Source organism: Dasypus novemcinctus, chromosome 24, assembly GCF_030445035.2.
Source record: "Dasypus novemcinctus isolate mDasNov1 chromosome 24, mDasNov1.1.hap2, whole genome shotgun sequence".
Classification (NCBI taxonomy): domain Eukaryota; kingdom Metazoa; phylum Chordata; class Mammalia; order Cingulata; family Dasypodidae; genus Dasypus; species Dasypus novemcinctus.
Window position 1 is genome coordinate 33,505,351 of NC_080696.1, and position 13,971 is coordinate 33,519,321.

The following is a 13,971-nucleotide window of genomic DNA, read 5'->3' on the forward strand; positions in this document are numbered from 1 at the left end:
ATATATGGGGCTGTAACAGAAGCAGCAGAACGTCAAGGTCAGTTTGCTGCAAGCTTTTTTTTTTTTTTTTATAACAGATGTAGGGCATTGTTTTGATAGGTGAGACAGTTGGACAGCTGTGCTTCCTCAGGGCATGTGATGCAGAAGAATCAATCCTCTCCACTGACTTGTCCTGTCCTCCCCTCATTTCTCTTACTCCTTCACCTCTAGGATCTTGTCTGACCATGCGTTGTACTGCAGAAGAGACCTTCTTCCCCAAGGAGGCTCAGGGGACTAGGGTTTAACTTTGTGTCTAAGCCAGCTTTTGCAGGCCTCTGTTGAAATGGAAGGGGAGACAGGCAAGGGGATTAGCCACAGCTATAGCTCAGAGGCCATTCACCTCCAAATGAAAAGGACACACAGTAAACAAAGTGGCCATGCTAACATCTGGTTCTTTGATCTCATCTGGCAAAATTCTAATAGCATCTGGAAGTTGATAAATGAACTGAAAGGCTGCCTTTTCTTTTGCACAGTTTTCTTCTTTAAATGGCTTGAGGTTTAGTTTTTACTGGAACATCAGTGAGGTATTTGGATCTCAAATGATTTTTTTTAAGTATGATGACTATAAACTGAACAATAGAAAATGTTTTTCTAATGATGTTTAATGCATAAAATTAAGGCTCACCTGCAATCTCAGGAATGACCCTTTGATAAGGGTTTTAGATGAATCTGTATTATTTTTAATCTTGCTTTATATTAATTTACAAAGCACTTCCACCTTTGTAAACACCTCTTAATCTCACAGTCTTCCACACAGAAGGAGAATTACCCTCATATTACAGAGAACAGGTTTGGAGAGTTTTTTTTTTTTTTTTTTTAAATAGGCAATTCAGGGAAGCGGACTTGGCCCAGTGGTTAGGGCGTCCTTCTACCACATGGGAGGTCCACGGTTCAAACCCTGGGCCTCCTTGACCTGTGTGGAGCTGGCCCACGCTCAGTGCTGATGCGCGCAAGGAGTGCCGTGGGACACACGGGTGTCCCTGCGTAGGGGAGCCCCAGGCACAGGGAGTGTGCCCCGTAAGGAGAGCCACCCAGTGCGAAAGAAAGTGCAGCCTGCTCAGGAATGGCGCTGCCCACATGGAGAGCTGACACAACAATTTGACGCAACAAAAAAAGAAACACAGATTCCTGTGCCGCTGACAACAACAAAAGCAGACAAAGAAAAACATGCAGCACACTAGACACACAAAACAGACAACTGGGGTTGGGAGGGTGAGGGGAGATAAATCAATCAATCAATCAATCAATCTTTAAAAAAAAAAAATCCCTGCACTGAGGTTTTCAGAAATGTTGGGTCCTCTTAGGTACCACTTTACTCTGATCCTTTCCCTACCCTTCCAAAAGTACCTACTTAAGCATCCTTTCTTCTACTGCCTAAGTTTTTCCAGCACCAAATAAAACTGTTTTTTGTTTTTACTTTAAAAAATTTAACAACTATTTTATTTGCATTCAAACTCTTTTAAGCTTAATGATTGAATAAATGAATTCTATGTACTGCATCTAACCACATTCATGTTTGTTTGAACACATTTGTGCAAGCCAGTTCTTGGTGATGATTTTAGAAAGATCTTTCTCTCTCTAGGCCTGAGTCCCCTAAGATCATAGTTCCCCTTCTGAGGCTGCCACTGTTACTAGTTTTATATGTATACTTCTAATAATATTGTATGCATATCAAGTATGTAACGTACATATATCTTCCTTTTTATGCATTGTGTAAAATATACTAGGTATACTGTTTTTCTTCTCTTTTCACTTATGTCTTGGTATTGGATTACATTTAGATTACCACATTTTAAAAATAACTGCATAGGATTCCAATGCATATTTACATTAAATATATTTAATTTACTTGATTATCCTCTACCCTTTGACTGGAATTGTCCATTGTCTGTTGCAGGAACAGATATCGTGCTTTTGTCTTTGTGCATATATGAACATGTATCTGTAGGATAAATTCTTAGAAATGTAAGTGCAAGGTCAAAATGTCTGTGCATTTTAAATTTTGATTGATAGTGCAAAATTGCTCTAAAAGGTTTCCAGCTGCCTTAATCTGTAATATAAGTTAAAATACTGGTTGAAAGGAGGGCAGGCTAGTTAACAATATTGGTGGACTGGAGATTTTCTTTTTCCTGCTGTAGCTGCTTAAGATCCCAAGAGAGAAGACAGTGTAATAAAACCATTAACTATGGCTGTGAGAAGGTTAGTGAGATGAAGCAGTGATGTCAAGCAGCCCCTGAGACAATTGCACTGTTCTTATGTACTTTTTTGCTTTTTTTCTAGGACCTTAGCATCCTGGGTCGTTTTGATTCATAACCATCAAGACTAGTTTGGCCAGAGATCATCATGTCAAAGTTCAAAAGCTCGGAGTCAGTCAGAGTGGTGGTTCGCTGTAGGCCCATGAATGGCAAGGAAAAGACTGCTTCGTATGACAAGGTGGTGGATGTGGATGTGAAGCTGGGGCAGGTATCTGTGAAGAACCCCAAGGGAACAGCTCATGAAATGCCCAAGACCTTCACCTTTGATGCAGTCTATGACTGGAATGCCAAGCAATTTGAACTTTATGATGAAACATTCCGACCGCTTGTGGACTCTGTCCTGCAGGGTTTCAATGGGACAATTTTTGCCTATGGACAGACTGGGACTGGGAAAACCTACACGATGGAAGGTGTCCGTGGTGACCCTGAAAAAAGAGGTGTCATTCCTAATTCATTTGATCACATCTTCACTCACATTTCTCGATCCCAGAATCAACAGTACCTGGTCAGGGCTTCTTACTTAGAGATCTACCAGGAGGAGATCCGAGATCTGCTCTCAAAGGATCAGACCAAAAGGCTTGAGCTCAAAGAGAGGCCTGACACTGGAGTGTATGTGAAAGACCTGTCTTCCTTTGTCACCAAGAGTGTGAAGGAGATAGAGCATGTGATGAATGTGGGGAACCAGAACCGTTCGGTTGGTGCTACCAACATGAATGAGCACAGTTCGCGTTCTCATGCAATTTTTGTTATCACCATCGAGTGCAGTGAAGTGGGGCTTGATGGTGAAAACCATATCCGTGTAGGGAAATTGAACCTTGTAGATCTTGCTGGCAGCGAACGGCAAGCCAAGACTGGTGCTCAAGGGGAAAGATTGAAGGAAGCAACCAAGATCAACCTCTCCCTTTCGGCCCTGGGTAATGTCATCTCTGCCCTGGTGGACGGCAAAAGCACCCACATTCCATATCGGGACTCAAAGCTTACCAGGCTCCTGCAAGATTCCCTTGGTGGCAATGCTAAAACTGTGATGGTGGCCAACGTGGGGCCTGCCTCTTACAATGTAGAAGAGACTCTGACCACTCTGAGATATGCCAACCGTGCCAAAAATATTAAGAACAAGCCAAGGGTCAATGAAGACCCAAAGGATGCCCTCCTAAGAGAATTCCAGGAAGAGATCGCCCGGCTCAAGGCACAGCTGGAAAAACGATCCATTGGCAGGAGGAAGAGACGAGAGAAGAGGAGGGAAGGTGGTGGCAGTGGTGGAGGTGGGGAAGAGGAGGAGGAGGAGGGAGAAGAGGGTGAGGAGGAAGGGGATGATAAGGATGATTACTGGCGGGAACAACAAGAAAAACTGGAAATTGAGAAGCAGGCCATTGTAGAGGACCACAGCTTGGTTGCAGAGGAGAAGATGAAGCTGCTGAAGGAGAAGGAAAAGAAGATGGAGGACCTGCGACGAGAGAAGGATGCTGCTGAGATGCTGGGCGCCAAAATAAAGGTACCAGACCCTTCCTTAGTTCCTTTCCTCATTCAGTTCCTTTTTTTCAGGAAGTGCTGGGGATTGAACCCAGGACCTTGTACATGGAAAGCAGGCACTCAAACAATGAGCTATACCCGCTCCTCAGTGCTTTTTATTTTACAAAAAAAAAAAAAAAGGAGGGATGACATATCTTTCCATTATGCAGTTCCAACTGCTTCATGATATCTAGTACTCAACATTTTTTAATTGAATTAAAATGAAGAAAATAGTTTTTTCAAATTTTAAAAAATTAAATATTGAATTCATAGTAAAAATAAATTCTTACATATGTGCAAAGTATAAAGAACAGCAGTAAAACTACACCCAAGTACCCACTACCAGGTTTAAGAAATAGAGCAGCACTCATACCTTTAGAAGCTCCTTGTGTTGCCCTCCCACACAGGTAACCGTGATCCTGAATTTGGTACTTATACTTGCTTTTCTTTATATTGTTGCCATGTATGTATATATCTCTAAATAAAAGACTATTTAGTTTTACATAGCTTTTTACTTATATATAAGTGGAATCCCACTTCTGCAATTTGCTTTTATTTGCTCAGCATTATGTTCATGAGATTTATCCATATTGATGCCTGTAGCTGTGTTCATTCATTATTGCTGTTCTGAGTATTCTGTGGTATTCCATTCTCCTGATAATTGGGTCATTTCCTTCTTTTGCTATGAACGTTCTTGTACTTGGCTCCTGGAGAGCATGTACATTCCAGAGTTTCTTCTATGGAACTGTTAGTTGCTAGGGTATGTACGTCTTCGCCTTTACCAGCTAATGACAAATTGTTTTCTAAAGTACCCATCTGAATTGATGCTTCTCCCAGCAGAGTGTGAGCTCTGGTTGTTCCTCCTCCTTGCCAAAATTTGTGATGCTCAGACTTTTATTCTTATATATCTGGTAAATATAATATAGAATCTCATTGTGATTTTAATACCCTGATTACACAAGATACAGAACAGTTCCGCCACCCCCCAGATTTCCTCACGTTGCTCCTTTGTGGTCAACCCCCCCTCTTCCCTCAGCCTGTGTGTCAATGTTTTGTTAAGTCTACCTCGTTTTTTCTCCAGTGATTGAATAGTAATCTTAAGAGTGTGGAGGCTCCCATTGTTTTGAGTCTTATTTCTGGTAGTCCAGTGGCTGGACCCTAGAGGGCCACAGGTTTCTAACGGGAAAGAAGTGAAAAGGTACCTGGGGGTGGGAGGAGGATGCTTCAGCCCCTGGCTAACCACAGGCCAACATGCCTTTGAAGTGCTAGGGTCTGTCTTAGCGGATTTATGTACACTTTGATTTCTACTCTATAATGCATCTGTGTTTAGTAATTTAAAAAGGAGAACTCTTTCTTGCCTTGCCTGTCCCCACTACATGAGGTTGTACTGTGTTTATCTATAGCTTCACAGTAGCCCTTTCACTGAGCTGGATCCTATTTCATTTCAGAGGCAGGGGTCTTAAAACCTTGAAAGTTTGTTCCTGGGCTAAAAATCCCTTAGCTCTGATGTGAAAGTGAAGTCATTTACAACATAATTAGGGGGTAATTTTGTTCCAGAAGGGGCTTATCATGGGATTCCATTATGTCAGATGCCACTACACCCCCCTTACTCCTGTGTGTGAAGTGTGACGTTTGCATGCATGCCATTGCTTAGTATCACATCTGTTATTCAAGGCCAGGAACACTGAGACTCTAAACAACCTGAAGTGTTTAGGGACCTCTCAGAGGACAGGTGTGGCAAGACTCAGAATTTCTTCAAGGTCACTTAATCTCTTCAATGTTTTGTCCATGGGAGAATGCCTTTACTTCTGTCTTTCTTGCCCCCTGGATGGATGTTATAAAATCATAGAACAAAAGAATTTTGGAGTTGGAATTGGGGAGGGGGGGAGGTCTTAGTATTTTGCCCAGTCCCTTCCTTTCAGGAGAAGAGGAATCAGGTTACAAGGGCTCACCAAAAGATGTCAGTGAGACTACAGTTAATGTTTACATTTCTTAAAAGCAAGGTTTTAGATATCCATGTTTTTCAGATGGAAATCATTCCCATGGCCCCCCGCAATCATCAAAATGTTGAAGGCTCCCAATCTGTCTAGCCCAGAGCTGTGTGCTAAGATCCATGCCCGAGAGCCTTTTGCCGACTGGAATCTCCTCTGAGATGCACCCAGGCCCCAGAGCCTGCTCCTCTGCCTTATCTCAGTGAAGGCATCCCCATGGGTTATTCTTGCTAGCTGCCCCTCTTCTCCCTTACAGCCCAGTCAAGCTACAAGGCCTCCGAGTCCTGCTTCATCAGGGCCTGGTGGACCCAGCCACTTGCTCTCCTGTTGCCCCCCTCCCCAACTGCCCTAGCCCAGGCCCAGGCCCCTGCAGCAGCCTCCTATGTCTGCTCTCCCTCCCTACAGCCTGACCTTTTCTTTCTTTCTTTTTTTTATAAAGAGTATTTATTTGGGATAGGCGCGTACAGATACTGGGCCATAAAGCATAAGTTACTTCCCTCACCAAAGTCTATTTGGAGCAAGATGGCTGCTGACATCTGCGAGGGTTCAGGCTTCCTGGGTTCCTACATTCTTAGGGCTTGCTTTTCTCTGGGTCAGCCTGCCCTTTTCTAGTCATTTGTCTGGCTGCAGCAGAGTAACATTTCTAAAATACATCTCTGATTGTTTATGCTTAAAGAACACATCGGTGGTTCCTTGAGGTCCTCAGGATCAAATTTAGTCTCCCTTAACAGGGCTTTTGAGATTTTTGAACTGACCCTTGCTTGCTTTGCCAGCTTCATGTATCACCACTCCCTAATCTACCATCTCAAAAAGTTCTTTTCTTAGCTAATTCCTGTTTTCACTTCTGCTCTCTGTGTGATGTCTGTTCAGACAGGAAGCTTTCCCAGACTCTGTCCTAAAATCTGAATTCCCTCCCTCCTATTAATTTATCTCTGTTTCCCTCGTGGTGGCACCTGACACCCAAATGGTAAGAGCCTGTTTACTTGCCTGTCTCCCTCAGTGAACTCTGAGTTTTGGGATTCATATTGCAGCCCCAGGACCTAGCCTAGCCCGTAGTAGCTACTTCATATGTTTTAAATGGGGTCAATATTTTGAACAAATGAAGAAAATATTTTTTAAAAGTTGAAATTCATGTAGATCTGGAGAAGCTGTATCTTCGGTGTTACCAAGGTGAAGCCCCCAGTAAAGCAACCCCCAGCCCCACCCCCAGTGATGTTAAGGGTAAGACAGGGACAGTTGAGCACAGCTCAGTTTTTCTGTAGAGCTCTTTGCCTTTTCCTAAACGCTTTATCTTTCCTGGGCTCCCCACTGAGGAGATATGTTCTGAAGGCGACAATGAGATGGATTCTACTTTGTTTCTAACTCAGGCCATGGAGAGTAAGCTGCTTGTTGGAGGAAAAAATATAGTGGATCATACAAATGAACAGCAGAAAATCCTGGAGCAGAAACGGCAGGAAATTGCAGAGCAGGTAATCTTTCATTATTTTTTGGGATTAGTGGGGTGGGGTAAGGTATATTAATCCTACAAAGACATAGCTCTCATATTACACTCCCCTAAAAGGAAATGAAAATGGGGTGTGTCGGCCCTGTTCTAGCTGGAGACTCTTAATTTGGAGCTCTGAGCCCTGCATTCTCCTACAGACATAGTCTCTAAGGCAAACTGATGGATTTTGTGGTGTTGCTCAGAAACGTCGAGAAAGAGAAATCCAGCAACAGATGGAATGTCGAGATGAAGAGACCTTGGAACTTAAAGAGACGTACAGCTCATTGCAGCAAGAAGTGGACATCAAGACCAAAAAACTCAAAAAGGTATGAAAGGAATGAAGCCAGTCAGAAGTCCTTGAGATTTGGGGGAAAGGGAGAACTTTATTCTCTGGATGGACGCCCTCCTTACCTGCCTCTCCCCTCGGTTCCAGCTCTTCTCCAAGCTTCAGGCAGTGAAGGCTGAGATCCATGACCTTCAAGAAGAACATATCAAGGAGCGCCAAGAACTAGAGCAGACTCAGAATGAGCTCACCAGGGAACTGAAACTCAAGTACGTGCTGGGCCTGCCTCAGTGTCCCTGGGCTTCCTGCTGGGTCTGTGGTCTTGCTTGTTAAGTAAGAAATACCCTTTGTCTGTATTTTCTCTCAGGCTCATCTCCTGCTACCTGTCTGTATTTTGTTTATCCCTGAGAAAGTCACTTTATGTGGGGCTCAACTATTAAATGAATGACTTCACCTGATGGCAGTTCCCTTTTCACTTTCTTCAAGTATTTAAAGGCTCTGACTTCACCTCTATCTATTGTTAAGAGAAAAGTCTTTTTTTTTTAAAGATTTATTTATTTTATTTATTTCTCTCCCCTTCCCCCCCACCCCAGTTGTCTGTTCTTTGTGTCTATTTGCTGCATGTTCTTCTTTGTCTGCTTCTGTTGTTGTCAGCAGCACAGGAATCTGTTTCTTTTTGTTGCGTCATCTTGTTGTGTTAGTTCTCCATGTGTGCGGCACTATTCCTGGGCAGGCTGAACTTTCTTTCGCGCTGGGCGGCTCTCCTTACGGGACGCACTCCTTGCACGTGGGGCTCCCCTATGCGGGGACACCCCTGCGTGGCACAGCACTCCTTGCGCACATCAGCACTGCACGTGGGCCAGCTCCACACAGGTCAAGGAGGCCCGGGGTTTGAACCGCAGACCTCCCATGTAGTAGATGGATGCCCTAACCACTGGGCCAAGTCCGCTTCCCGAAAAGTGTTTTTTTAACTTGCCTTTTTTTTTTTTTTAGGAGGTACCGGGGATTGAACCCGGGATCTTGTACATGGGAGGCAGGTACTCAAACCGCTGAGCTATACCCGCTCCCCACTGGCCTTTTTACTGTGGAAATTTTCTGAATGGTATAATGAATGTCCATATACACATCACCTAGATTCAGTGATTAACAAGATTTTGTCACCTGTCTTTTATTAAAATATTGTAAAGCAAATTTCAGACCTCTTTTATCTCATGCCTATGTATTTATATATTTAGTAGTTATATGACCACAATGTTATTTTTTAAAAGCTTTATTGAGATATAATTCACATATCATATAGGTCACTTATTTAAAGTTTTTAAAATATATTCACAGTGTTGTATAACTATCACCACAATCAAATTTTAGAATGTTTTTGTGCCCCCCAAGAGAAACTCTTTACCCATTAGGAATCATTTTCCAATCCCTCTGCCCCCAAGTCCTAAGCAACCACTAATTGTTTCCTGTTTCTATAAATTTGCCTCTTCTAGATATTTCATATAAATGGTTATTATGCAATATGTGGTCTTTTGCGATTGGTTTCTTTCATGTAGTATGATGTTTTCTTTTTTTTTTTTTAAAGATTTATTTATTTATTTTAATTTCCCCCCCCTCCCCTGGTTGTCTGTTCTTGGTGTCTATTTGCTGCGTCTTGTTTCTTTGTCCGCTTTTGTTGTCGTCAACGGCACGGGAAATGTGGGCGGCGCCATTCCTGGGCAGGCTGCTCTTTCTTTTCACGCTGGGCGGCTTTCCTCACGGGCGCACTCCTTGCGCGTGGGACTCCCCCACGCGGGGGACACCCTTGCGTGGCACGGCACTCCTTGCGCGCATCAGTGCTGCGCATGGCCAGCTCCACACGGGTCAAGGAGGCCCGGGGTTTGAACCACGGACCTCCCATATGGTAGACGGACGCCCTAACCACTGGGCCAAAGTCCGTTTCCCATATGATGTTTTCAAGTGTCATCCATTGTGTAGCATGTATCAGCACTTAATTCGTTTTATGTCTGAATAATATTCCACTGTATGAATATGCCACATTTTATTTATCCATTCTTCAATTGATGGACATTTGTGTTGTTTCTAGCTTTGGGCTATTATGAATACTGCTATGAACATTCATGTACAAGTTTTTGCACAGCCGTAAGTTAGTTTTCAATTCTTTTGGGTCTTCTAAAAGTTTTATAGTTGTAGGTGTTACATTTAGGTCTTGATTCATTTCGTGCATGCTATGAGGTAGGGGTCCAACTTCATTCTTTTGTATGTTGATATCTAGTTGTCCCAGCACCATTTGTTTAAAAGGTTATTCTTTCCTCATTCTATCTATCTTGGCTTGTTGAAAATCCAATTGACCATAAATTTAAAGATTTATGGATCCTGAATCCTGTTCCATTGGTCTATTTTTCTGTCTTTAAGCCAGTATCACACTATTTCGTAGCTTTGTAGTAAGATTTGAAGTATGAGTCTTTAAAAATTTGTTTTGGCTTTTTGGGGTCCCTTGCATGGCCATACATATTTCAAGATAAGCTTGTCAGTTTCTGCAAAAAAGCCAGCTGGGATTTTGATAGGGATTGTATTAAATCTGTAGATCAATTTGGAAAGTATTGTCATCTTAACAATATTAAATCATCTGATCCATGAACATGGGATATCATTACATATATTTAGGTCTTCTTTAATTCCTTTTAACAGTGTTTTGTGGTTTTCAGTGTACAAGTCTTATACTTCTTTTGTTAAATTTATCTTTAACAAAAGGTACTTTTTTATGCTATTGTAAACGAAATTTTTAATATAATTTTTCAGAATGTTTATTGCTAAAATATAGAAATACAATTGATTTATGTTACACTATGCTATTTTTATACCTAACAAAATTAATATTAAATTTCTTCGTGTTATCTAGTTCTCAATCCATATTCAGATTTTCTTGGCTTGTTCAGATTAAGATCTAAATAAGGAGCACACATTGTGTTTGTTTATTATATATCTTAAGCCAACTTTAATCTAGAGCAATCACTTCTTCCTTTTAAAAAACTTTCCATCATTTGCTTGTTGAATAAGCTGAGTTAGGCTGCCTATAAAAATGTCCTGCGTTCTGGATTTTCAGTCTCCTCCTCCTCATGGTATCATTTAATTTGTGTCTCCATCCCTCTTATTCCCCTTCAACTGAAAGGTAGCTCTGAAGAACTGAGCAACTGAGGATTTAAAAATAAAAAAAAATACTGATGCCTGAGCTCCACCCCAGAAGTCTGATTTAATCGGTCTAGCCTATGGTCCTCAGACTTTAGCAGGCATCAGAATCACCTGGAAATCTTGTTAAAATCTGGGCCCCAATGAGATTCAGATTTGTGAGTCTGAGTCAGTAAATCTGGGATAGAGCCCAAGAATTTGTCTTTCTGACAAGTTCCAGGTATTGCTACTCCTGGTTTGGTGAACACATTTTGAGAACCACAGGTCTTGCTTGGAGCATGGGTAAGATAGTTTCCATGACTCTATAGGTGATGTTTAAGTGCAACCTGGCTTGAGAACCGCTGAACTAAGGGTTCCAATCAATAAGGATATTTGTCTGGATCCATTATTTCATTAGGGTTTGCATGGTGGTGTTTGTCTGTGTCAGTCCTTTTGCATTATAAGCTGGAATTTCCTTTAAAGAAGAAATTTCAAAAGGGATTCTTTTTTTTTTTTTTTAAATTTATTGAAGTATGTCACTCATACATAAACATACATAAACAGTAAGTATATAGTAATAGTTGTGAACTTACAAAACAAACATGTAACATGCAGGACTCTTATAACTCACCCTACTACCAATAACCTTGCATTGTTGTTAAACCTTTTTAGCTAATGATTAAAGAGCATTGTCAAAATATTACTACTAACCAAGGTATTTTCCCCCAACCCACCCTATAATTATTCTTTATATCATTTATATATGAACATAAATAAACAATAAGTATATAGTAAAGGTTGTGAACTTACAAAGCAAACATGTATACCATCATACAGTGGTCCATACATCAGTCCACCACCAACACCTTGCATTGTTGTGAGATGTTTGTTACAAATTATGAAAGAATATTATCAAAATCTTACTACTAATTATAGTCCTTATCTTATATTTGGTGTATTTTCCCCCAATCCACCCTATTATTATTTTTTAAATATATTTTTTATGACAGAAGTTGTAAACTTACAAAACAATCATGCATATGTATAAAATTCCCAAACAACACCCCTCTATCAACACACCACACTGTGCTGGAATATTTGTTAAAATAAGATAATATCAGAAAGTGTATGTGGCTCAAGAGATAGGACTTTCACCTACCATATGGGAGAACCTGGGTTTGATCCCTGGGGTCTCCTGGTGAAAAGGAAGAAAAGAAAGCATGCCTGCATGGTGAGCCAGTGCCTGTGTAGTGAGCCAGTGCCTGTGTGGCAAGCTGAGTGCCCATGTGGTGAGAGTGCCTGTGCGGTGAGCCAGTGCCTTTGTAAGTGAGACTCATGGCAAGACGATGATGAAACAAACGAGAGACAAAGGGGAGAGTCAAGGTGAAGCACAGCAGAAACCAGGAACTGAGTTGGTGCAGCTAATAGGGAACCTCTGTCCAGATCAGAGGTCCCCAGGATCGAATCCTGGTTAATCCTAGGGGAGAAAAATGATAAGACCAAAAAGAGAAATAGAGAAGATCACACAGCGAATGGATACAGACAACAAAAACAGCACAGTGGGGGGAGGGGGAGGGAAGGGAAGGAGGGGTTAAATAAATAAATAAATCTTTAAAAAAAAAAGGATGTTATCATCTAATTGTTACCATGTCCATAGTGTACATTTGGCTTACATTTTCCATACTGCCCCATTATCACCACAGTACAACCTTTTTATCTATTTATCTATTTATTTCTTTCTCTTCCCCACCCCCCTGCCAGTTGTATGCTTTCTGTGTCCATTCACTGTGTGATCTTCTGTGTCTGCTTGTATTCTTGTCAGCGGCATCTGGAATCTGTGTCTTGTTTTGTTGCATCATCTTGCTGCATCAGCTCTCTGTGTGTGCAGCGCCATTCCTTGGCAGGCTGCACTTTTTTTTCACGCTGGGCGGCTCTCCTTATGGGGCGCACTCCTTGCATGTAGGGCTCCCTTACGCGGGGGACACCCCTGTGTGGCATGGCACTCCTTGCGCGTATCAGTACTATGCGTGTGCCAGCTCATCACACGGATCAGGAGGTTCTGGGTTTGAACCTTGGACCTCCCATGTGGTCAGCGGACGCCCTATCCGTTGGGCCAAATCCGCTTCCCAACAGAGTACATCTTTGGCATAGATGCAAGAATATTATATTATTACTGCTAAGCACATTCCATAGGTCACTCCAGTTGTATTTTTCACATGCTTCTCCACATTCCTACCACTCTGCAGTAGTGATGTACATTTGTTCTAACTCACAAAGGATACTCTTGCATCTGTACCATCAACCACAGTTCTCATCCACTTCTTGGTTTACTATGCTCTTCAGTTCCTAGATTATTCTCTAGTGTTCTGTCAGTTGCAATTGACATACCTAAACTATCATTTTCAGCCACATCCCCATTTATAAAATAGCTGTTACTCACTGTTTGTTACCATCCACTCTATACATTTCCACATTTTTACAGTAAAGGTAATTAAAACTTCTACATATGTTAAACATCAGTAGTCCATCTCAGTCTTCCTCTTATCTCCTTTAAGAACCTACCACCTACCACCAGGTCTTGAAGATATTTTCCTACTATTTCTTCTAGAAGCTTTATGGTTCTTGCTTTTATTTTTCGGTTTTTTATCCATTTTGAGTTAATTTTTGGATAAGGTGTGATATAGAGGTCCTCTTTCCTTCTTTTGGCTATAGATATCCATTTCTTTCAGCACCATTTGTTGAATGGACTGTTTTGCCTTGGTTGTGTGGGTTTGACAGGCTAGTCAAAAATCACTTGCCCATACCTGTGAGGGTCTGTTTCTTACCCATCAGTTTGGTTCCATTGGTCTGTGTGTCTGTCTTTATGCCAGTACCATGCTGTTTTTACCATTATAGCTAGGTGATATGATTTAAAGTCTGGAGATGAGGGTTCACTTTTCCTTTTTAAAATGTTTCTGGCTATTCAGGATCCCTTACCCTCCAAATAAATTTGATAATCGTATTTTCAATTTTTAAAAAAATGCCGGTGGAATTTTTTTTATTGGAATTGCATTGAATCTGTATATCAATTTGAGTAGAATGGACATCTTAATGATATTTAGTCTTCCAATCTGTGAGCATGGAATGTTCTTCCAGTTAAGTAGACCTTTTTTGATTTCTTTTAACATTGAGTTGCACTTTTCTGAATACAAGTGCTTTACATCACTGGTTAAGTTTATTCCTGACTATTTGAGTTTTATCTGTCAT

General features: G+C 41.4%; 1 protein-coding gene across 13 annotated transcripts in view; it reads left to right on the forward strand.

Moving 5' to 3' along the window:
* KIF3B (kinesin family member 3B) overlaps positions 1–13,971 on the forward strand; it is a 60,147-nt gene that overhangs the window by 32,118 nt on the left and 14,058 nt on the right. For 12 of the 13 annotated variants that reach the window (XM_012527399.3, XM_058286881.1, XM_012527401.2 and 9 more), the window contains 4 exons: positions 2,320–3,786; positions 7,162–7,263; positions 7,481–7,603; positions 7,711–7,829. In XM_012527399.3, the coding sequence (XP_012382853.1) occupies positions 2,383–3,786; positions 7,162–7,263; positions 7,481–7,603; positions 7,711–7,829 (1,748 nt within the window). In that variant the 5' untranslated portion in view covers positions 2,320–2,382. Of the gene's footprint in view, positions 1–2,319; positions 3,787–7,161; positions 7,264–7,480; positions 7,604–7,710; positions 7,830–8,553; positions 8,733–13,971 lie in introns of those variants that run through there. The other variant, XM_058286887.2, reaches the window with a different exon arrangement.